We start from the raw sequence: 23,482 nt of genomic DNA, 5'->3' as shown, positions 1-23,482 counted from the left end.
ATGTCACATCTAATATTTCAGCTTTTCATGAAAATGTTATAAATACTGTAAAATGGAAATTAATTTCAAGATTGACAGTAATTCTCATCAACAAATGGACTGTTACACAACACATCTTGCTCAGTGGTCTGGTCTTCGTTCTGAGGTTGTATTCATCAACTTGTACATGTCCTTTATACAATGGTAAACCATGAAGAGGGTGCATCGAAACTCATCTGTGTGCAAATCTGGAATCGGTATTTAATAAACAGGTACTGCTCGGTGCCTGTCTGCAACAATCAGGTCAATGTCCTCCGTAAATTAGCCAGGCCCAATTCCACACAATAATCATAGAAATATGACAATATCAAATCTCTGTCGGAGAGTGAAGTTATTATACACTGTCTTGCCCCACCACAGTTCTGTACCAAACAGCTCAAAGAGTGATAGTTCTGACAATCGTAAGGCTTTGTTAAAGTGAGAGAGTGAGTGAGAGAGTACGGTTTTATGCCGCTTTTAGCAATATTCCAGACATATAACGGCGGAGGACACCAGAAATGGGCTTTACACATTGTACCCATGTCGGGATTCAAACCCGGGTCTTCAGCTTTAACCTCTAGGCTACCAGACCTCCCCTGCTTTGTGACAAGAATGGTTGGTCTTTGTAGTTACCAAATCCTAAGTCTCTGTCCATGAGTGTGGGATTATCAACCTTTGTTGCCCTACATTAAACTTTAAACTTAACTTAAACCGTATTCGATGTAATAAGCGCCCCGCTCTAAGAAGTGCCTGTGGCAATATTTGCTGATATATTGGCTAGTGAACAATTCCAACTAGCACCCCTTTCGATTGATCAAAGTACACTTATTTATTTGTGTATAATATGCACTCATGTGTTATATGCACCCTTAATTATGGGCAATTAACTTCTGGAAAATATATCTGTCGTGTATAATACGCTCAGTCTTTTCTTTTGTCACATTTTAGGCTGTCAGCATAAACCACGAAATTTACGATCCTTCAACTCTGTTTTTATTTTTATTTACTAATAAGAGCCCCCTATTCCTAATTTTGGGAGCGCCCTAGGTGCTTATTACGTCGAATACGGTAATTGTGGTTGTCACATGAAAAGGAAGGCTTTTCAAAGAGCAGCAGTTTTGAGATTTGTGGCTGCTACCATGCTTGTAGGTTTTTGTCAAAGAGAGGAGTAATTACATAGCAAAAAGTTGCCAATTTGTCAATCTCTGTTGGTCCAGAATGATTGTTACAGCAATTGGTAATAACAATTTGTGTCAGGAGTGCTTCTGAGTGTTGCTGAAGGACAAAATGCAAATATAAGCTCAAGACAGGCCATTACAGCACTACTTATATCATGGCACTGAAATTAATTTATTTCAAACCTAAATAAAACTGCTACAATGTTTGGATGTGACTTCTTTCCATAAGGAACAAGACTGAAGTATGACTGCAACAAAGTGAGATCTTGAGATGGGATTATTGCCCTTTGAACAGTACCTCAGTTATGTCAGTTTAATGTGGGAGGTAAATGTGAAGTGAAGCTGATTGATGCGATGCCACAGAGGTGAAACCCACAAGGATGGTGCTGACAAGCCTAGCACCATGACCACAGCCAATCTGGGACTCGACCCACCATTGGATTCTGCCACAACCAAAAGATGCAACCATAAAAAGCAACTTGCCACGGAAATGTGCCCCACTGGTAACAACATCTTGTTATCCTACAGAACCTGACGCCTCTGTGGTCTAGTCAATAGAGCATTGTCAGAACATCTCTCATAATAGCAGCCTTGATGTGTCCCGTTGTACAAAATCAACATATCATTTCATTTTGCTTGTATCGGAGATAAACAAATCATGTATTGAAGCCACAAATACAGATACATCCCAGTAACGCCTGTTCCCGTCCATACCTGTATATAACATCCCAGTAACGCCTGTTCCCGTCCATACCTGTATATAACGTCCCAGTAACGCCTGTTCCCATCCATACCTGTATATAACGTCCCAGTAACGCCAGTTCCCGTCCATACCTGTATACATGCAATCACACATCAAGTGGTACAAACAGGTAGCGCAAAAGTGTGCCACACATCTTAGACTACCAGACTTATTCCATTCAATACTACTCAATTTCTCATAGGGATCTTGTAACCCAATGACACAGTCAACTGATTGCTCCTGTCTGTAAATATCTCAGCATCCTTACCAAAGTAGAGTAGCATAAACAACCATGTAGTTCACCCTGTATACTTGTTGCTGTATTCAGCAAATATATACCGTATTCAACGTAATAAGCGCCCGGGGTGCTATCAAAATTAGAAATATGGGGCTCTTATTAGAATATTATTTTGGTGAAAAAACAGAGTTGAAAGATAAATTTCGTGGCTTATGCTGACAGACTGAAATGATTATATGCGACAGATATATTTTTCCAGAATTTAATTGCCCATAATTAAGAATGCATATAACACATGAGTGCGAATAAATAAGTCTTGTGTACATTGATCAATCGGAAAGGGTGCTAAATGGGATTGTTCCCAGGCCAATATATTAGCAAATATCCCCGTGGGCGCTTATTAGAGCGGGGTACTTATTAGAGCGGGGTGCTCATTACATCGAATACGGTACCTCTCTCAATTATAAATTCCTAAACATAAAGTACACATTCAGCATTTCATATCTTCTGTAACAACCACACACAATATCTTTGAATGTTTTGTATACCCGGTAATTAAATCAAATCCCAGAAAGATTTTACCAGCAGTATTTGTTCGTGGGTTGTACTGGGTTGATGCGTTAATGAGATACATGTCAACCATTGAAACAATAAATATATACAGCCCACAAACACATTGAGACATTGTACAAAAATATCGTAACATTTTATCTACATCAACACAGGTAGAGAATCAGCAACTCAACGTTGGCCCCAAAGACAACAGTAAGCATGCAGCTACCCCTACAACATCTAGACTGTATGCCACTGTCCCCCGCTACACACACAGTTCAAGTGTATGCCAATGTTTTAAGCTGCTACAACAATGTCGCATGAAACTTCATGAATCATATACAACAGTTCAAGTTCAATTGTATCCCTATAACATTTGTTTGTTGTTGAATGGAGCACTCAGCAATATTCCAGCCATATGATAGCAACCTGTAAATAATCAAATCTGGGCCAGACAATCCAGTGACTGATATTGTTTACAATAATACATTAAAAACAGGATGACATACAATCCGCCTAGTTGGATCGATTAAGTCACCTCGTACAACAAGAAAAGGTGCTCTGGTCCAATTCAATTTGGGGTTGGTTTTTATTTTGTTTTGTTTTGGATTTTTTTTTGGGGGGGGGGGGTGGGGGGGGAGGGGTGCTGGGGTCCTCGGGGTCTTCTCCAATGGTACCTGAATCTAGGGACCCCTAAATCTTAACATTTTAACATTACAGTTACAACAAGAACACCTGGTAAAGGTTAATGCACTTCATAAAATTACATCAATTACCAAAACCACGGTCATGTTTCAACAATAGTCCTTAACATCATATTCACTAATATACTTCACTTTTATAAATATTTCATCTGTGCCTGTCATGACAAAAACTTCAATGATGAAACCTGCTATACCCCTCCTAATAATGTAAGCTGTTATCAAAACTACATAATTTACATAAATAGCTAATAGAAACAAACACTTGGCTATTTGATATGCAAATGTTAACCTGCAGCTGTCCAATGAGATAGTCAGGAAGTGTCCTTAGATTATCTGATTGGTTCATTCCCATCCGAGTTTGTCGGTACCAAGCTGGTGTTGCTTTTAGCAAAGATTTCTTCAAATTATGGAAATGGCTTGGACGTTTTTATTTGAATGATTGAGCAGAAGATACCTGTGCCGCATCAGCATTTTTGTAGATACACCACATTTATCTTGATAAATCTTCTAACATAAATGTGATGAATTCTACCGTAGGCTTAAAAACATAAAAGAATTGGTTCTCAGGCAATGACTTTTGAAAATATAGTGCCAGTAGATGGTGTTTTACTTTCTTTTTTTTGGCTTGTTCAAACTAGTACGTAACCAAAAAAACAGTTGTGTACAATCAACCATGAAAAGGGCCTCCCTTAAAAAAAACAGCATACAAACTCCCATTGCGCAGTAAAGCAGTGCACATCTGAGGGAAGTTTTCATGCATTAGGATTTTTTTTTTTTTTTCTTGAAAATGGATATGAAAACAAAACGTGCGGCAAACGTTATGATGATGCGGGCGGTGCCTCAGAACCATGACTATTATTTATTTTAGCTTAAACATGCATATTTGAACAATGGGGCAATGTTTTATGCCAGATGTGGTTGCAAGATATTTTGTAAATTGACATGATGCACAAATATAATATATCACATATGGTAAATGCAGAATTATACAAAGAATGTTGTCATGGTTACTTCAACATCACAGTTGTAAAATTATCATAATTTAAACAAGGGACATTTTGACATTTGTACATCACATACACCTTCCTTATACATGTACAAGGACATCCTGCTTCCTACAGGGTTTCACACATCCATGAGAACAGAGCATTTCCAGACCCCCCATAACTGACTACTAGCAGTTCACAGGGCATTTCCGCCTTGACCATAACACAAGATGAGCAGTAAAGCTGTGCGCATGGAAAGGGAAGTAACTGTGTTCTATATTTAATCGCATTGTTTTTAAGGCTAAAAAAAATATAATAGTCTTGGTTCTCAGGCACCACCGGCATCATCATAAAGTTCACTGCATGTTTCGGGTTTTTTCCATTTTTTTTTTAAAATAAAAAAATCCTTAAATATTCCAAGTCCAAAAGTTATATTTAAATTTAAAATGGAAATAAGAGCGAAAGTTGCGGCAGACTTTCTGATGGTGCATGTGGTGCCTGAGAACCAAGACTCTTATTTTTTTTAGCCTTAAATGTGCAATGTTTGTGACCAGATGTCCTTCAGTGCACGGAATCCTAAACAAGACCTAACACTATCACATACAATTTGTATATGCTTCAAATAAGGTAGATTGGACAGCTTTTTGTATTTAAATACAATTTTGATTTGACACTACAGTCAAGGTCATGGCTGCCAGAAACTTGGTCACATGACAGAATTTTATGATCACCTGACTGAAAATGAAATGTAGCAGTCAAGGTCATGGCTTCCATAAACTTGATCACATGACTGGGTTTCACGATTGGCTGTCAAGGAAACATCCCCCTGGTCAAGCTCCGCTTATTCTGTCTACATTCCACAAGCATTCAGTGACTACAACTTGCATAGTACATGTCACAGCTGCTGAAGGTGACAGAACCTGCCCAAGTGAGTGAGTGAGTTGTGCTTCATGGCACTGTGAACAGTATTTCAGTTATATCACAGCATGTGGGGAAAAAGACACACATGTTTTGGACATTTACCACTTTGGGGAAACCCAGAAGAGACGGTACCGGTATGGTGCCAACAAACCAATGATCATAATCAGGATGAATGTCGGCTTTGAGCCCAATATCATGTCATGCCTCTTATCCTACTGTCTTGTCAAGAGAAATAATACACTAATTACTTGGAATCCTTGAAATAACCAACAATGAACTAATCATTTTAGGTTCATCAAATCATCAGCAATCGGAAACTTTGTCCAGCATAACAGGATTTGCATTGATCATGTTATTGTGTGTAAAAATACATCGGGGTAATATTGTGGGAAAACCATAACAAATATTTCCAACTCATTTCTACTTCAGGAACAACATGTAACTTCTAACAAAACATCATCAACTGTCACCAACACAAATGCAGCACAAAACAGTCAACAAAGCATCAGGGTCTACAAAACATAAAAAAACGTCCTGATTACGTGCTGATAAATCTTGAGTGGTTCCATTTATTCAACTTTCTAACATCTCCCATGACAATTTCATTAACATCAGATCTTAGTTCCGCTACCGTGAAACAAAGATACGAGGACATCCCATTGCGGGTCACGTCAAAAGACCTTTCATCCGATCAATCAGAGCGTCACTTACCAAATCAGGAAAGTGACAGTAAGGATGTGTTTTCTAATCATGCAACCTCAAAAAATCTAACACGTGGTATTCCAAATGCCAGTTACGGGTTTTATGACTGTATCCATACAATCTGGGCCATCTATTAGTTATTCCAGAATGATTTTTTGTTCAGTTTTAGATTTTTTAACCGAGAAGATGGTAAAATATGTTTCGAAGCGTAGTCTCCTGTTTGAAACTAGTGTGAAAGCTGCCTTCTGATTGGCTAATTTTGACTTCTTATCAGTCATTCCATTGGCTGGTCAAAGTTCGCGAAAGGTCGGTCTGACGTGACCTGTAATGGGATGTCCTCAGATCTTTGTTTAGCGGTAGCAAGAAGTATGATCTGATTTTAATGAGATTGCTCCCATCAAGGAGGAATGGCAAAATATTTCTTGAAATGGATTAATCCGCTTCCCAACGAACTCCCAGTGTAATGAGATATGTTTATAGCCCTGTGGTAAGCCTGCATAAGAAAATACAAACATTTCTCCAGCACATTTTTCTCCTAGGTGAGGGGAAGGTAGGACTTCAGTTTATTATTTATTGTTGAAGAACATTTTTTCTTTCCCCACAAGGAATACTAACAAATACAAAAAAAATTGGGCACACACTGACCTCTTTAATACCAGGTCAGTTGCAAACGTCAAGTATATATGAGACTGTTTGCTTCATTTGACGCAGCAAATTTGTAAATCATATATATTGCCAATACTTCCAGTATTTAAAGAGACCAAGGAACAGAAGTTTGAAATATGAAAAATACACTTTCTTTTGCCAAAAGAAAAGACCGACACGCCGTAATTAAAGAGACAAGTCAATGCCCGAGAAACCTTTCCAAGTTTAGCCTAAGAAATCGGTACCTTGCTCTATAGCTGTTGTTTCTATGTTGTTGGGACTTTCGTCCACTGAGACTGTCTGACACAGCACTTCATCCATGTCCTTACATGAGCTTCATCAATACTTATACATACGTGACATGCTATTTCACATGTCATACACCCAAAACGTTAAAGTTGATCCCACGTAAAATATCTGTGAAATTATAGCCACTGTTTGATGACAGCTATGTAAACACTGAACTGATGAACACTTAAATGGGGGGTGGTTTTAATTTGCACTACAACAACATTTGAGAGCTGTACATTCACGTCAATAGTACCTGATCAACATAATAGCAACCTTGAAATTGTGAGAGTAAACATGTGACCTCACACCCCACACACTGCCTTCATCCAAACACCACAGTCAGCCTACCATAATATAATCAACAAACAAAACATATTGCTTGAGCGAATTAATTCATTTCTTAAACTTAATAAGTTTATAATTTCATTAATCTAAAGGAATATCCCAATCTTTTAAAACTATTGTTGTATTCATTTTTTCCCATTGCCATTTTTGTGTATCGCTTGACTCGTCACACGGGTTCATAAACATCTCGTGGCTGGCAGGGTCGCCGTCCAGACACTGTCCGCTCACAGGATGGTAGATCTGAGACGTGCCCTGAAACATAGCATTGTATAGACTCATTGAGAGCTCTACATGGGCCAATGTATTCATGATAACTTGACATAACTCAACATGGGGTGATGTATTCATGATAACTTGACATAACTCTACATGGGGCGATGTATTCACGATAACTTGACATAACTCTACATGGGGCGATGTATTCATGATAACTTGACATAACTCTACATGGGCCAATGTATTCATGATAACTTGACATAACTCTACATGGGGTGATGTATTCATGATAACTTGACATAACTCAACGTGGGGTGATGTATTCATGATAACTTGACATAACTCAACATGGGGTGATGTATTCATGATAACTTGTCATAACTCTACATGGACCAATGTATTCATGATAACTTGCCATAACTCAACGTGGGGTGATGTATTCATGATAACTTGACATAACTCAACATGGGGCGATGTATTCATGATAACTTGTCATAACTCTACATGGACCAATGTATTCATGATAACTTGACATAACTCTACATGGGGTGATGTATTCATGATAACTTGACATAACTCTACATGGGGTGATGTATTCATGATAACTTGACATAACTCAACGTGGGGTGATGTATTCATGATAACTTGACATAACTCTACATGGGCCAATGTATTCATGATAACTTGACATAACTCTACATGGGGTGATGTATTCATGATAACTTGACATAACTCAACGTGGGGTGATGTATTCATGATAACTTGTCATAACTCTACATGGACCAATGTATTCATGATAACTTGACATAACTCAATGTGGGGTGATGTATTCATGATAACTTGACATAACTCTACATGGGCCAATGTATTCATGATAACTTGACATAACTCTACATGGGGTGATGTATTCATGATAACTTGACATAACTCAACTTCGGGTGATGTATTCATGATAACTTGACATAACTCAACGTGGGGTGATGTATTCATGATAACTTGACATAACTCTACATGGGGTGATGTATTCATGATAACTTGACATAACTCTACATGGGGTGATGTATTCATGATAACTTGACATAACTCTACATGGACCAATGTATTCATGATAACTTGACATAACTCTACATGGGGTGATGTATTCATGATAACTTGACATAACTCAACGTGGGGTGATGTATTCACGATAACTTGACATAACTCAACGTGGGGAGATGTATTAAATTAAGTATTAAATTCATAACACAATTGTGGACACAATAAATACTATACAAACAGATCATTCATTATTGTTAAAGTTTGTCTGTTTGTCTGTTTGTCTGTTTGTTTGTTGTTTAACGCCACACTCAGCAATATTCAAGCTATATGACGGCGGTCTGTAAATAATTGAGTCTGGACCAGTCAATCCAGTGATTGACATCATGAGCATAGATCCATACAATTGGGATACGATAACATGCATCAACCAAGACAGCTAACCTGACCACATGATCCCGTTAGCCGCCTCTTACGACGAACATAGTCAACTTTTGCGGCAAGCATGGATCACTGAAGACTGCAAAAGAATTGCTGACACAGCAAGCACATACTCAGAATACTTGACCAATATAAACATTGACAAGGCTCCAGGGATAGTAAGACAACTTACTACTTTGTATTTGAAGCGCTGGTTGCCTAACATGTTGTGACAGTTAAAAAGGATTATAGGAGCTTTCTTCATAGACTGCGACACATCAAAGCAGACTGTTCTCTTCTTTGGACGGATGTCTTTATGCCAAGAGAACTCAAACGTCTGAAAACAAACAGTTCATTACATCCCAAAATTGTAAAGGAAAGTACTTGAAAGTATAAACACATTAAACACACATAATGTCAAATCGTTGACATATGAAAATAAGAACAATTAATTTGGTCATCAATCCAGGAATGTCAGGAGTACAAGGATATGCCAGATCAAGTCTGGACCAGGCAAACCATCGGCAAATCATGACAGCATCAATCCAGGAAGTCAGGAGTAGGATGCGATGTCAGGTCAGCCATGTGACAGCCCTTGGGTCATCCTACTTCCCTTTAACACTGGACTTCCACTGTGGACATTCCATTCTGATAATGTGGTATTATTTATATATCCCAGAGTCAGAGGTCACACTATACAGACTCCAAGCCGACCAGTCCTTGTTTCAACCCCCTGATGCCAAGCGCCAGTCAGGGTATCAACAAGTACCATCTTTAAACGTGTTTTGGTATGGCGCGGCTGGGGATCAAACCCCAAACCTTCTGCTCTCCAGCCAGACGCTCTTCCACTAGACAAAGGAGGCGGTCATCGACAAAGAGGAAACGGAGGACACTGACCGCTTGTACAGGTGACGGACCAACATGCGAAACACAAACTACCTGCTCTCCATTAGCCCCGCCTCCATCCTTGATACACGGCTCCAGGTTAAACCTCTCATTGGCTCCCTTGAAGCGAGTGTCCACACACAAGTTACTGGCCTTGTTCCTCAACTGAAACACAGCAGTTGAATATCAGATAAAAACAATATTACTTTTAAAAAACGAAGTACAAACTTTATTCCTTAACTTAAATGCAACAAATGTTTATCAGATGAAAATTCATTATTCTCAGAACACAATACTTGGATAATTTTGTAAATGAAATTGAGGGTAATAGGATAAAAATGTTATCAAGCTAAAATATATACTCAACAAAAAAGGGGATCAGGAATATTGAGCACACATTTGCAAAGAAAGATTTAAAAAATCATGATCCCGAACTTTCCTTGTTCAGTATACTAAATACCATATTACCAACAATATTGCTGACACCGATAACTATCAGATCCATATTGACCAAACCACAATGTCAAATTTATATTCATATTATATTCCTGTTAAGGCCTTTTCATCTATATCATTAGTAATTGGACAGTAAATGTTCAGGGCAAAGAAAGGGGGATAACTCTTGGTGGTTTGATTCAAAACTACAGGAATTGTGTCTTTGTACTGTTGTAGAAGGAGGCGTGAGGTGAAATGGGGTTTAACGTCGCGTCAAAGATTATTGCACTTATATAACGACGTTGTTGTAGAAGGAAGATTGAAAGCACTGAGATGAAATCAAACGTGACTAGATTCAATTAATGCTGCTTTCAAAATAGCTTACATAACAACATTACAGCTTGATTTCGGGTGACACCCCACAACCTCAAACATATATTCACATTATACACACTGTTCATGTCTACTTCAGTAATTTTGACTCTTGTAATTCCAAGGTGAAAATACACACATTAGTTACATGAAACCTTATCCAGAAAATAAGTAAACATATCAGGTTTTGTGTACAGAAAGGGGGATAACTCTTGGTAGCTTGATTTGTGATAACAAGACTTAGTGTCATTGTACTGAAGATTACAGAAGATTGCAAGAAAAAATCAAACTGGATCATCAAACTTTACCAGATTCAGGTTGGGTGTAACTCTACTTTGAATACCATTTCATTTATACAACTTTTACTGTGCTATTTTGGAGGCATCCAAAGAGACATTGGTTATAAGTAATGAGTGGATAACTATGGATCACAGTCTGGGATTTGAATTCAAAGGGAGGCAACTCTGCACAAGAAGTTGCACGAGGACAACTAGCTGGGGCTCCTTTGCCTCCTCACCTTTAGTGCTAAAACATAATTTCATTGAAGTCAATAGAAAAAAGGGGGAGGATCTGTAGGTGATACGCTTTGGCCATTGACACATAATCCAGTACACTGTCTTGAATGGTTTATTTTATAACTTCAGCATAGATTGATAAATACATTCTTGGTTCAGTTTTGAAATATTGACTGATATTTTTGTATTATGTCTTTCCTTCAAATTCTTTTACTGGCCCTTTAATTGTAAGGCCTATTGTTGACAGGTACAAGCTATAATAAACACAAATGGGAATTATTACAACTTGTAACTAAGGTAGTAAGTACATGTTATTACCAACATTATTTTCCGGATTTTAAACGAAACATCTGTGATACACACTTCAACCTTTTCAACATGCAATTTACCCTTTTATACCATTTACATTTGTTATAGCATCGTTAGTTATGATTTACATGTTGTTCCTTATATATTTTGTTAATACTTAAAAATTTTATTGGCCCTTTACACCCTACACAAGTTCATGTCATATTCTGCTTACATCCACGTGCTTGTCCATGCACTGACTAAAAACCGGATGATTAACCAGGACAAACCAAAGAAAGTAGAGAATTAAATGAAGCTTTAATAAAAGAACTAAAATGACTTATCCTCACAAGTGGTAGCCTACAGGATCTACACGATACCTACTCAACATCATTATTGAGGAGTCACGCAGATAATAAGAAAAATATTCATTCTACTTCCGAGAGTGCAGTTCAGTTGCATCTGGAATGAACCATTTTATACCCACATTGACTGTTACTTGTCATGCATTGCACTGCATGGGCTAACATGGCTAAACCACTGGTTGCGTTCAGGCGTGTGTTTTGGGTAGCTTTTTCCATCACATTCAATCCAGCACTTTTCATTGTTTTTTTATAGCCATTGTCCATTTGTCAAGTTTCATAAAGCATCCAGTCAGTGTGACATTGTGAACAGACTCAGACCTGTTGACACTTGTTGGCACATGATCATGTTGGAGACTCTACATACCAAGGTGACCCATCAATAATGACGCTGAGTAGATATATTATCCTGAATGGTATTACTTGTGTCAAAATATAGTTCCCCCTACCTCTCCATCCGCCATTGGCTCTGGTTCAACTGGTGGGTACACTTTGACCAGGTCGAATGCAACTTCCTCCATGAACCACTTGAATGGTTTACACTTGAGCTTGTTGCGGATGGCCTTCTGCTCGCTGATGTCCCCGGTGTCGACATTGCGGTAGTGGGGGCGGCGCTTGTACAGGAACTCTGCATACTCGTCCATCCACACCTCGGCAACACGGCGGTAGTTCTACATTGTCAGAGCACAAATATAAGTTTATTCTTGTTGTTTAACACTGCAATTAGTAATATTCCTGCCATATGATGTCAGCCAGTAAACATACAAGTATGTGCCCGATCCATTAAAGTGCCTCAAATGACCAGCATATGTTGCCGGGGATTTGACACGATGATCTCAAAGAAGTAAGCTTAAATCTTGAAAGATATTTGCCTATCCTGTTGAAACAGTGTTTGATCCATACAGCCTTAGAGTGGGTGAAAGAGCAGAATTTTATGCTAATTTTTAGCTCTTTTCACAATTCCAGCAATATCACAGCAGGGGACAGTAGAAATTGGCTTCACACATTGTACCAATGTGGGGGACAGAACACAGGTCTTTGCGTAAAGACACACTGACTAGGCTACCCCACTATACCCACACCTCCTTACAGATACACAAGGCTTCACAAGCAACAAGGGCTGGTAGTCAGATAGTTGACTAGCCCTGATGAAAATCAACTACAATTACCGTTCATAGGGGGAGGTGACGTACGTTTCAAATCTTGGTTGGAGTAAGGTAAAGTGTAGTGTACAAGTCTTTAAAAACCGTGCATCTCCTACAGAATGTGCATTACCTACAGAATGTGCATCACCTACAGAATGTGCATTACCTACAGAATGTGCATCACCTACAGAATGTGCATAACCTACAGAATGTGCATTACCTACAGAATGTGCATCACCTGCAGAATGTGCATCACCTACAGAATGTGTTTGAGAGCTTTGTCTACTTACTCTGCCTATGAAGTCACCCACTCCAGGATTAGGGAATGGAGCAAACTTGCGGTAGATATGTCCAATCCTGGAACAGGGGGCATCCACCATTTCACCTCCACACTGCCAGATCTGTAACAAATATAGTGGTCAGTTCACACAGTTCGTAAAAGCAGCTACAAGTATGGTCACATTGTGTGATGCAACTCCAATCATAAGTCAGGTCAAAATCTGTTGATAACTTTTGTTTGTTTGGTTGCTTGCAAATATGACGATCTGTAAATATTCAAGTCTGGGCCAGACAATCCAGTGATTTACATCATGAGCATCGATCTACGCACTAGGGATACGATGACAAGCATCAACCCAGTCAATGAGCCTGACCACCCGAACCCGTTAGTCGCCTCTTATGACACGCATGGTCGCCTCTTACGGCAGGCATGGGTTGCTGAAGACCTATGTTGATAACTAACAACAACTGCACTAACTAGGAACTTTTGAAGGATTTTTAGTTAAAAAAGCTTCAGGTAATGTTCCTCTTTGGCATGCCTAAGGGACACAACTCTGCACAGCAAATTGCAATCCCTTTGTTGACAAATATCGGATAAGCTCATTTGCATACACCACAGCAAGAACAGCAACACACTGCGATTCGTTAGTTGAAAAGACATCTCTTAAAGAGCACAAAATGTTCTATATCTAGCCACAGTGAACAGAGAGAACATCTAAAGATGTTCTTCTCCCTGTCCATATCACTGTCAGCTTAGCAATGATTTGAACATTATATCAGTTATAACACAGAGTGTCTGGTTGATGTGGAGAAACGCCCAAAGTGACACAAGAGAGGCCATCAAGAATGGTGCTGACAAACCACCCTGTTCAAAGTGAATCAAGGACAGACACTCACTTTGAAGGAAAGCTCGTACTGTTCCCCACCCCAGATGTCGAGTCCCGGGTCGTAACCCCCCATCATCCAGAACCACTCCCGGTCGATAGCAAACAGTCCACCAGCCATCACCGGACTCCTGTTGAGAACAAGTGAGTGAGGGACATCATGCACATTGTTTTATGTAAAAGAAAGCAACATTATAAGTGACCTCTAAATAAGCAAGTGTGGACAATAACCATATAGTGGTGAAGTGGAATGGTGTTTAACGTAGCGTCCAAGATTATTGCACTTATATAGCAACGTGCATGCACGTGTGTGGCTGCCTGTACTCGTCCAGACTAAAGCCGATGTTATAGTGCTAGCCCACTGAGATACCATGCCACAGTTTAACTTGAATACCCCACTCAGACACAGTATACTGACACCAAGCCGACCAGTCAATGTTTTAGCCCCTTAATGCCGAGTGCCCAACAGGGCAACAACAAGTACCATCTTTTAACGTCTTTTGGTATGACGCGGCCGAGGATCTAACCCCGGACCTTCCGCTCTCCAGAGCAAACATTTCAGCCTGTTTTATCCCAGTTCCACATTCACACAACCAATAACGTATTGGCCATAGGGAACTAAGGAAATGTATACTTTAATGTAACATGACCACATCGTACCACAGAATGTACCATGCCTGACCACAGCATGCACCAAAACAAGGCTTTATGTATACATGTAGTATCATAAGTCTGCATACTGACGGAATAGATGGTTCATAGAAAGTTGCACCAGTGGTGCTGATATCGCAGGGGTAAATGTATATACATAGAAACATACCAATAGAAACTTATCCCTATCATACAACATACTTGAATGGATCAGCTGGATGTTTCTTGTCTTCAGGGAGGAGAGGTAATCGCTTGTAGAAGAACTCCCAGTCGAACGCTCCCCGTGCACCCTCATCCTGGGCGCGGTAGGCGAAGTTCTCATAGTCAATGACGTCGATGAAAGGACATACCACTGTCTTCTTGTTGAGAGCTATCGGCTCTGTGATCGGAAAAAAGGCAGTGAGTGAGTATAATTTTATGCCACTTTAGCAATCGTCCAGCAATATCATGGTAGGGACACAAAAAATGGGCTTCAGACAAAAGAAATCGAACCCAGGCCTTTGGTGTGATAAGCAAATGCTTTAACCACTGGACCAATCATCCCAGAGAGTGAGTGAGGGGATACTGCTAAGCACACCCTCAGCAAGGAGTGAGTGAGTGAGGCAGGGAGGGAGGGCAGTATATCAGTTATACCATGGTGGTGTTATATCAGTTATACCATGGTGGTGTTATATCAGTTATACCATGGTGGTGTATCAGTTATACCATGGTGGTGTTATATCAGTTATACCATGGTGGTGTTGTATCAGTTATACCATGGTGGTGTTATATCAGGAACACCATGGTGGTGTTATATCAGGAACACCATGGTGGTGTTATATCAGTTATATCATGGTGGTGTTATATCAGTTATACCATGGTGGTGTACTATTAGAAATGGGTTATCAGATCTGTCAAGAAGTATTGACACTTGGGTTGTGTGCAGCATGCACTCACCCAGTAGTGGAGGGAGGTAGTTGATGTTCGCCTCCACGTGGGAGTCGAGGAAGATGAGGACATCGCCAGTTGCTGCCTTCGCCCCGAGCAGACGAGCTCGGATCAAACCCTCACGCTTCTCCGCACGGACAACCTTCACATTGTCAAAATTATCCTTCACATAGTTTTCTAGTTTTTCCTTGAGAAACTCTGAAACAGTGAGAAAAAATACGTTTCTTTTTAATCTAACTAAACTATTGTGATGTGCATCATGTTGCTACCTACTAAATTCTCCTTGAAATACAACTTCTTTCAGTGGCATTTAGAAGTTGGTGTGATGAAGTAAGACAAGTTCTATGGATGAACAACTTCTTTATTACAATAAGTGCGACGTTTCGGTGTAGATCCTAACACCTTTATCAAGCAAGTGATGGATAGTGCCTACTTACTTACTTACTTTGATGATTTAACGTGCGCTTTCCGACTGATGCGTATTTCGCACACGGGCCCGGCCAGGCCATTTAATGTGTTTCCGAAAGGGGCGAAAGTGGTGTGTGCAACCCAAGAGGGGGCTTTAGGGGTTGCTTATATAGAATTTGGGAATTTTGAGATTTGGAATATGGATAGTGATAAACAACATAGATATATACTTATTAACATCAATGTTTATACAGTAAATTGATTGATGGACACAGAGAGCTGATTAAGATAATTGGAAGCCAGTGGATGACTAATGGACACAGAGTCAGCAAGCAGACTGATCATGCTGATAGAGATGATTGGAAGCCAGTGGATTAATTGGATGGACATAGGGATTTAGCAATTAGGTGATGGTAAGCAGGCGGGATGTAGTAGCCTTGATCTCTGTTCATTGCTTGCTGGATCCTTTAGATGGCTTCTAGGAGTTTCATGATTTTGTAGTCTGATTGATTGTTGGCCAGGATCTTGATGTTGTTCCACTGGATGTTGTGGTCAGGGTGGGTTTGGGTGTGGTCGGAGATGGCTGATTTTGAGTCATTTTTTTATACTGTGTACTTTATAAAAATACACACATACATTTTCTGCAAGACTGATCCACATAAGGCCTGAACCCAGTTCACCTTTAACATGGTTTATATTAGTAATTACCAGAATGATCCAGCAGAATATTAATGTATAGCATTAATACAAACTTTTTGTTTTTACCCAACAAATTGAAGAATATTCTTTTATCTAGGTTGATCTGACTATCTACTCATCACGTGATAAGTGATAAACTACCACAAGTTACCTACCCTTAGTACTGAAATCATCCACCAGGATGACCTCATGGATGAGGTGTTTGGGTGCCCGGTCAATGACGCTGTATGTGGTCCGTAACAACGTGGACCAGTGCTCGTTGTGGAAGGGGACGATGACACTAGCAGTCGGCAACTTGTTCACATACTTCTTCCTTTGACAGCTGTTCAGTCAGAAATATTATTACATCTTAGGAACATTTTGTACTCATGTTATCAAGCGTACGCGGCATTACCAGTATATCAGCATATTGAGGTTCACTCGTTACACAATACGTATCACATTATTATTTTTTAATGCCCGGTATATCGTATTTCAACATGCGATTTTTATCAAGTGCTTAATATTATCATGATTATACACTTGCCAAACACATGGAGCGTGCATCCATGCATATTTATTAAAAGAGTATCCAGTATTTGGAAAAAAAGGTGTTTCGAGTATTATGTGAAGAAAGAAATGACATCGTATCCCTTCAGCAAATTCAGGTATCAACGCATGGGTGACAACAAACTTGGTTTAGAACAAATTTTGAAATTTGACAAAAAACATCACTGGACAAGTTGATTTACTGATTAAATTGTAATACTTGTTCTGCTAGGCATTATTTTACATAAAGAGATAAAAAAAAGTTTACAATGTGTATTTTCTTGTAAACTAAGCTGGAAACAGCAATAAGCTGTTTCAAATTGCTTCTGAATTCAAAATTAAGTATTATGCAATATTGTGATTTGAATCGCAATACGGCCTTGTGCATCGTAAAATATTGTGACACACTTTAAACCTCCAATACCCATCCCTGTTTGTTATACACAGGATAAACCTTGTGTGTAGGCTTGTATAACCAGGGTACAGGGTGCTACACTGTCTACTCAGTTATTTGTTTGTGGTGTAAGATATGTTTATCAACATATTGCTGATGGGTTCTGACAGGGAATCTATTGTGACATACTTAGGTCATGTGACATTTTAGGCCTTCCAGTCTTTCAGTATGATATGCTGGATATCGCTGTTTGTTATTAAATTGTCCAAAATACAAATTCAAGACATTCATGATATTTTTCTGTTGATGGTTTGTCAAGCAATTCCAGTCCAGCATCAGTGGTAATTATCAGTTGGAGCTGTATAAACAGATTAACTGTCCTCTACCTGGGCACAGGCAGCTATTGTTCTATTGAGTAACCACTCAGATGTCAAGACTGTCAAGACAACAGATTTACACCAGGCAATCTCATATACATGTATAAATAGCATACATCATGTGACACAAACAGTCATATTTCAAAATTCAAAATTTGTTCTCCAAATTAAGTAAGCAACCCTAAAAGCCCCACCTAGGTTGCCTCGTACCCAGGTAGTAAATTTGGGCTCGTCCCAGCCCTATACCCTAGATATAAATACAACAGAAGAGCTCAAGCACCAAGGACCTCCGTCGATCTGAACACTGCATACTGTAACCCATAACCTATTAAATCAGTGAGTGAGTGGGTGGGTGGGTTGGGTTTGAACATTCCAATAATATCACAGTGGGGGTTACTGCCAATGGAGTCATACATTGTACCATATGAGGAATCAAACCCAGGCCTTCATCATGACGGGCGAACACTTTAACCACTGGGCTACCCCATCACCCTATTACATCAGTACTACGGTATGCTAGTCATTGCATGTCCTGAACTCACATCTACAAATAATCATACAAAATATTCAGAGAAAACTTTTAACACCTCATGGCTGACCCACACTTGAGGTAACTAGATTCTACATGCACACTTACTCTGGATGTCGTATGTCTTTCAGCGCCCTCTGTAGGGAGATCTTGTCACTGGCGTATGCGTTAAATCCATTCACTTTGTACAGGTCATTCTTCTTCTGTTCATCCTCGGTTGAGAGTATCACTGCAGAACCCTGTTCCCCTGGGCCTGACAGAGAAAATTAACTTTAAAATTTGGCTTCATAAATAATCAATGGAGTGTTTAGTTCATTGTTTAAAGTGGAAATATTCCAGCCATGTGATGGTGGATGGTAAACATGGTAAACAATAAATTTTCAGTCAGACAAATTAGTGAACAATGTCCCACGTCTTCAGGGTACGATGAGTACCGTGAAGATACAGGGTAGAATAGATCTTCACCAACCCATGCCTGCAGTAAAAGGCATCTATGCTTGTCATAAGAGGCAACTAACGGGATCAGGTGGTCAGGCTCGGTGACTTGGTTGATGCATGTCATCGTATCCCATTTACGTGAATTGATGCTCATGATGTGAATCACTGGATTGCCTGGTCAAGACTCGATTATTAACAGACTGCTGGCGTTCGGGCATATGACCCTCCCAAACAACCCTCTGCCTAAAATCTCAGTCAAGACCTTTGGTAGGCAAATTGGAAAATATCATAATCTTGTTCAAAATTGGGATTTTTTTTAGTTCCAACTTCCCTAAAATCAGAGGTATTTGAACATTGCAATAATGTGAAACTAAGCATCAAAACATCTTCCTGTTCCTGGTTAATTGGTCATGTTACCAGTGAAGTACAAGTCACCTCTACATAGCCATGACATTAGTTCTAAACATATTAACATGAAATGAGAAACTTTAATTCCAATTTGGGAGTTTTTATTGACATTTCAAGCAGACTTGGAGCCGAATATCAGCCTCTGTGTTGGACGAGATAAATCCCTGCAATACCTATGCATACTTTAGATTTTAGTTTGTTTGTTGTTTTGTGCTGCACTCAGCAATATTCCAGCTATATGACGGAGGTCTGTTTAATAATCAAGTCTGGACCAGACAATCCAGTGATTGATATCATGAGCATCTACACAATTGGGATACAATGGCATGCATCATCCAGTGAGCCTGACCACCAGACCCTGTTAGTCGCCTATTACGACAAGTATAATTGCTTCTCACGACGAGCATTGGTTGCTGAAGACCAATTCTAACCTGTATCTTCACAGGTTGTATGCTTTCTATGTTTTTCAACGTAGGTAATAAAGTGGAAATTGAGAACATGACACCACCACTTTACCAGCTGACATGGAGCAATCACATAAGTCATTATAACTGTCAAAATGACACATCGAGCAGTTCCTTTTTTCACAAAAGAATGAACATGATTAATTTCGCTCCTTACTTCAAAGCCATCCATAATACAAAAACTGCCATAAAATCATGTCAACTTGTCAAAGGGATTATCTTTAAGAGCATTGAAATTATCTTTCCAGTTTTTTCACCAATTTTAAGATCTTTACAGCTTTTATACATATGATGGAAAGATTGTCAGCTTGAGATTCAGCTCCACCAACACTGGACAGGTGGAATGGGTTCTACATACAGCAATGTTACAGCTCTAGACCCTACATGCCTTCCATCCAGCCTGGAGCCGCCCACAGTTCCAGAGTAAGGCAGTCATACCTAATCTCCAACACCCTATTCTGGTTGTGTTGATGACAGGGGACAGTAGGGCACTGTATTGTCCTACAAGTGTGCCACATGGCACTGTATTGTCCTACAAGTGTGCCACACGGCACTGTATTGTCCTACAAGTGTGCCACAAGGCACTGTATTGTCCTACAAGTGTGCCACATGGCACTGTATTGTCCTACAAGTGTGCCACATGGCACTGTATTGTCCTACAAGTGTGCCACAGGGTACTGTATTGTCCTACAAGTGTGCCACATGGCACTGTATTGTCCTACAAGTGTGCCACATGGCACTGTATTGTCCTACAAGTGTGCCACATGGCACTGTATTGTCCTACAAGTGTGCCACAGGGTACTGTATTGTCCTACAAGTGTGCCACATGGCACTGTATTGTCCTACAAGTGTGCCACATGGCACTGTATTGTCATACAAGTGTGCCACACGGCACTGTATTGTCCTATAAGTGTGCCACATGGCACTGTATTGTCCTACAAGTGTGCCACACTGCACTGTATTGTCCTACAAGTGTGCCACAGGGTACTGTATTGTCCTACAAGTGTGCCACATGGCACTGTATTGTCCTACAAGTGTGCCACATGGCACTGTATTGTCCTACAAGTGTGCCACATGGCACTGTATTGTCCTACAAGTGTGCCACACTGCACTGTATTGTCCTACAAGTGTGCCACAGGGTACTCTATTGTCCTACAAGTGTGCCACATGGCACTGTATTGTCCTACAAGTGTGCCACATGGCACTGTATTGTCCTACAAGTGTGCCACATGGCACTGTATTGTCCTACAAGTGTGCCACAGGGTACGCTCAAAGGTATTCAGGTGAGGACTTTGGAATTTAAGCAATAGTGTGCCAGCAAGAATATTTTCATCCATATAAGTTGTGAATGTCATAAGAAACACATTGCAGATAATAAACTACTGTTTTCTCGAATGTATGTCTCCTTCTCTTTCATTAAGATCAGTACCATCCTTCAATATTTCTGAATCAACAGGTTATTTTATGAAGCATATTTGTATATTAATATTATTTTTGAACAGATTACTTTTGCTAGAGAACATTTTTCACTGGCATCATATAGCTAGATTATTGTTGACTATCGCATTAAACAACAAACAAAAAAACATTGGCTTCATATGACATATTATTGATAATATACATCATCAAAACATATTCTTTAAAAAAATAAAGATTAATAACCATGATCATATTTATATATTTATATATTAAAATATATTTCCCCTTCAGGGACAAGGAATCTATCTTATCCATGCCATTATCATGCTATGAATTTAACCCAGCCACTGGCTACTAGCTGGTATTTCAAACCCAATAGAGGTATTGGGTCACAGTGACATATATCCTCAGCTGAAGTAGGTAGAACCCCTATTGCTTCAATACTCCTACATTAGAAAGCTGAATGAGAGACATTGTTGCCTAACATGTTTCTCAAATATCACAGGTACACTATAACCAGGCTATAATTGTTCAGGATAAAACACTGTTGTTCTGCCTTATTATCATGTTCTACACTGTTTAACTGTGCTTGTTGAATTGTAGTATTGTTCAATATGTGTCAAGTATTGCAGTGTTACATTGGGATTGATGAATAATATGGTTGGAGAATGTGAAAAACTGTTATCATGGTTATTAAACTGACTGTCAAGAACATGAAGAAATACACTGTTGTTAATCTGAATGTCAAGTAATATACTGTTGTTGTTGTTGCTGTTGAATGTGATACACTGTATGTGGTGAATGTGAACACTGTTGTTGAATTTTAAACTGTTGTTGAAAGCACTGGTTGTGAATGTGAAAGACCATTGTTAATCTGACAGTCAAGTACTATACTGTAGTTGCTGTTGAATGAGATAACTGTGTTTGTTGAATGTGAAACACTGTTGTTGAATGTGAAATACTGGTTGTGAATATGAAACAATGTGGTTAGTGAATGTGAGTAAGTGGGTATGGTTTAAGCAATTCTGCTATTGAATGTAAAACACCAGTTGATGAATGTGAAACACCAGTTGGTGAATGTAAAACACCAGTTGGTGAATGTGAAATACCAGTTGGTGAATGTGAAACACTAGTTGGTGAATGTGACACACTAGTATGTGAATGTGAAACACTAGTTGGTGAATGTGAAACACCAGTTGGTGTATGTGAAACACCAGTTGATGAATGTGAAACACTAGTTGGTGAATGTGACACACTAGTTGGTGAATGTGACACTAGTATGTGAATGTGAAACACCAGTTGATGAATGTGAAACACCAGTTGGTGAATGTGAAACACTAGTTGGTGAATGTGACACACTAGTATGTGAATGTGGAACACTAGTTGGTGAATGTGAAACACTAGTATGAGAATGTGAAACACTAGTTGGTGAATGTGAAACACTAGTATGTGAATGTGAAACACTAGTTGGTGAATGTGAAACACTAGTATGTGCATGTGAAACACTAGTTGGTGAATGTGAAACACCAGTTGATGAACGTGAAACACTTGTTACCCACCCTTCCGCTGCTGCTCCTCAGCTATAAGCTTGTAGTCATGCCAGTCAACCTGCTTGAGTTCACCCCTAGCAAGCTGAAAAAACAAATAAACAGAATACTAAATCAACAACATAATATATATTACTTGAGTGACTGAACAGCGCCTAACGCTGATATCAACATTAATTTCACATGTGTGTGATGTGTAAAGAAATTTAATAATCCAAAGTGCCACAGGTGACGTTGCCACTTTCATGAGACCCATGAGCAGAGGTCACAGACCAAAGATCATAAAGTGATCTTGAATTATTAAGGATTATTGAGTGCTGGTATGTGCTGGTATATGCTGCTCCCGACAATACTACCGCCATATCACACAGGCAGCACTGAAAATGGACTTATAATTTAGGCCCATGTTTGGAATTGCACCTTGACTTTAGTTCTGAAGATCAGAACCTTAACCCCTGGGCTACCTGACCATACCTTGGCACTGAAGGTCCAGAAGAAATAACGCTGAAATGAAGTCTTTGGAAGGATTTTTTGT

General features: G+C 39.4%; 1 protein-coding gene across 1 annotated transcript in view; it reads right to left on the bottom strand.

Moving 5' to 3' along the window:
- Positions 1-4,135: 4,135 nt before the first annotated feature.
- Positions 4,136-23,482, bottom strand: part of LOC124110480 (putative polypeptide N-acetylgalactosaminyltransferase 10) — a 35,972-nt gene continuing 16,625 nt past the window's right edge. The window contains exons 2-12 of the mRNA XM_046469866.2: positions 22,960-23,032; positions 18,780-18,924; positions 16,999-17,165; positions 15,746-15,934; positions 15,011-15,188; positions 14,172-14,289; positions 13,286-13,396; positions 12,300-12,521; positions 9,933-10,043; positions 9,187-9,330; positions 4,136-7,574 (exon numbers count right to left, since the gene is read on the bottom strand). Of these exons, the coding sequence (XP_046325822.1) occupies positions 7,404-7,574; positions 9,187-9,330; positions 9,933-10,043; positions 12,300-12,521; positions 13,286-13,396; positions 14,172-14,289; positions 15,011-15,188; positions 15,746-15,934; positions 16,999-17,165; positions 18,780-18,924; positions 22,960-23,032 (1,629 nt within the window). The 3' untranslated portion in view covers positions 4,136-7,403. The remainder of the gene's footprint in view (positions 7,575-9,186; positions 9,331-9,932; positions 10,044-12,299; positions 12,522-13,285; positions 13,397-14,171; positions 14,290-15,010; positions 15,189-15,745; positions 15,935-16,998; positions 17,166-18,779; positions 18,925-22,959; positions 23,033-23,482) is intronic.

This window comes from Haliotis rufescens, unplaced genomic scaffold, assembly GCF_023055435.1.
Source record: "Haliotis rufescens isolate VD_foot unplaced genomic scaffold, xgHalRufe1.0.p SCAF_7, whole genome shotgun sequence".
Lineage (NCBI taxonomy): Eukaryota > Metazoa > Mollusca > Gastropoda > Lepetellida > Haliotidae > Haliotis > Haliotis rufescens.
Note: the sequence above shows the minus strand (reverse complement) of the source record. Positions and strands in the feature narration are given on the sequence as shown.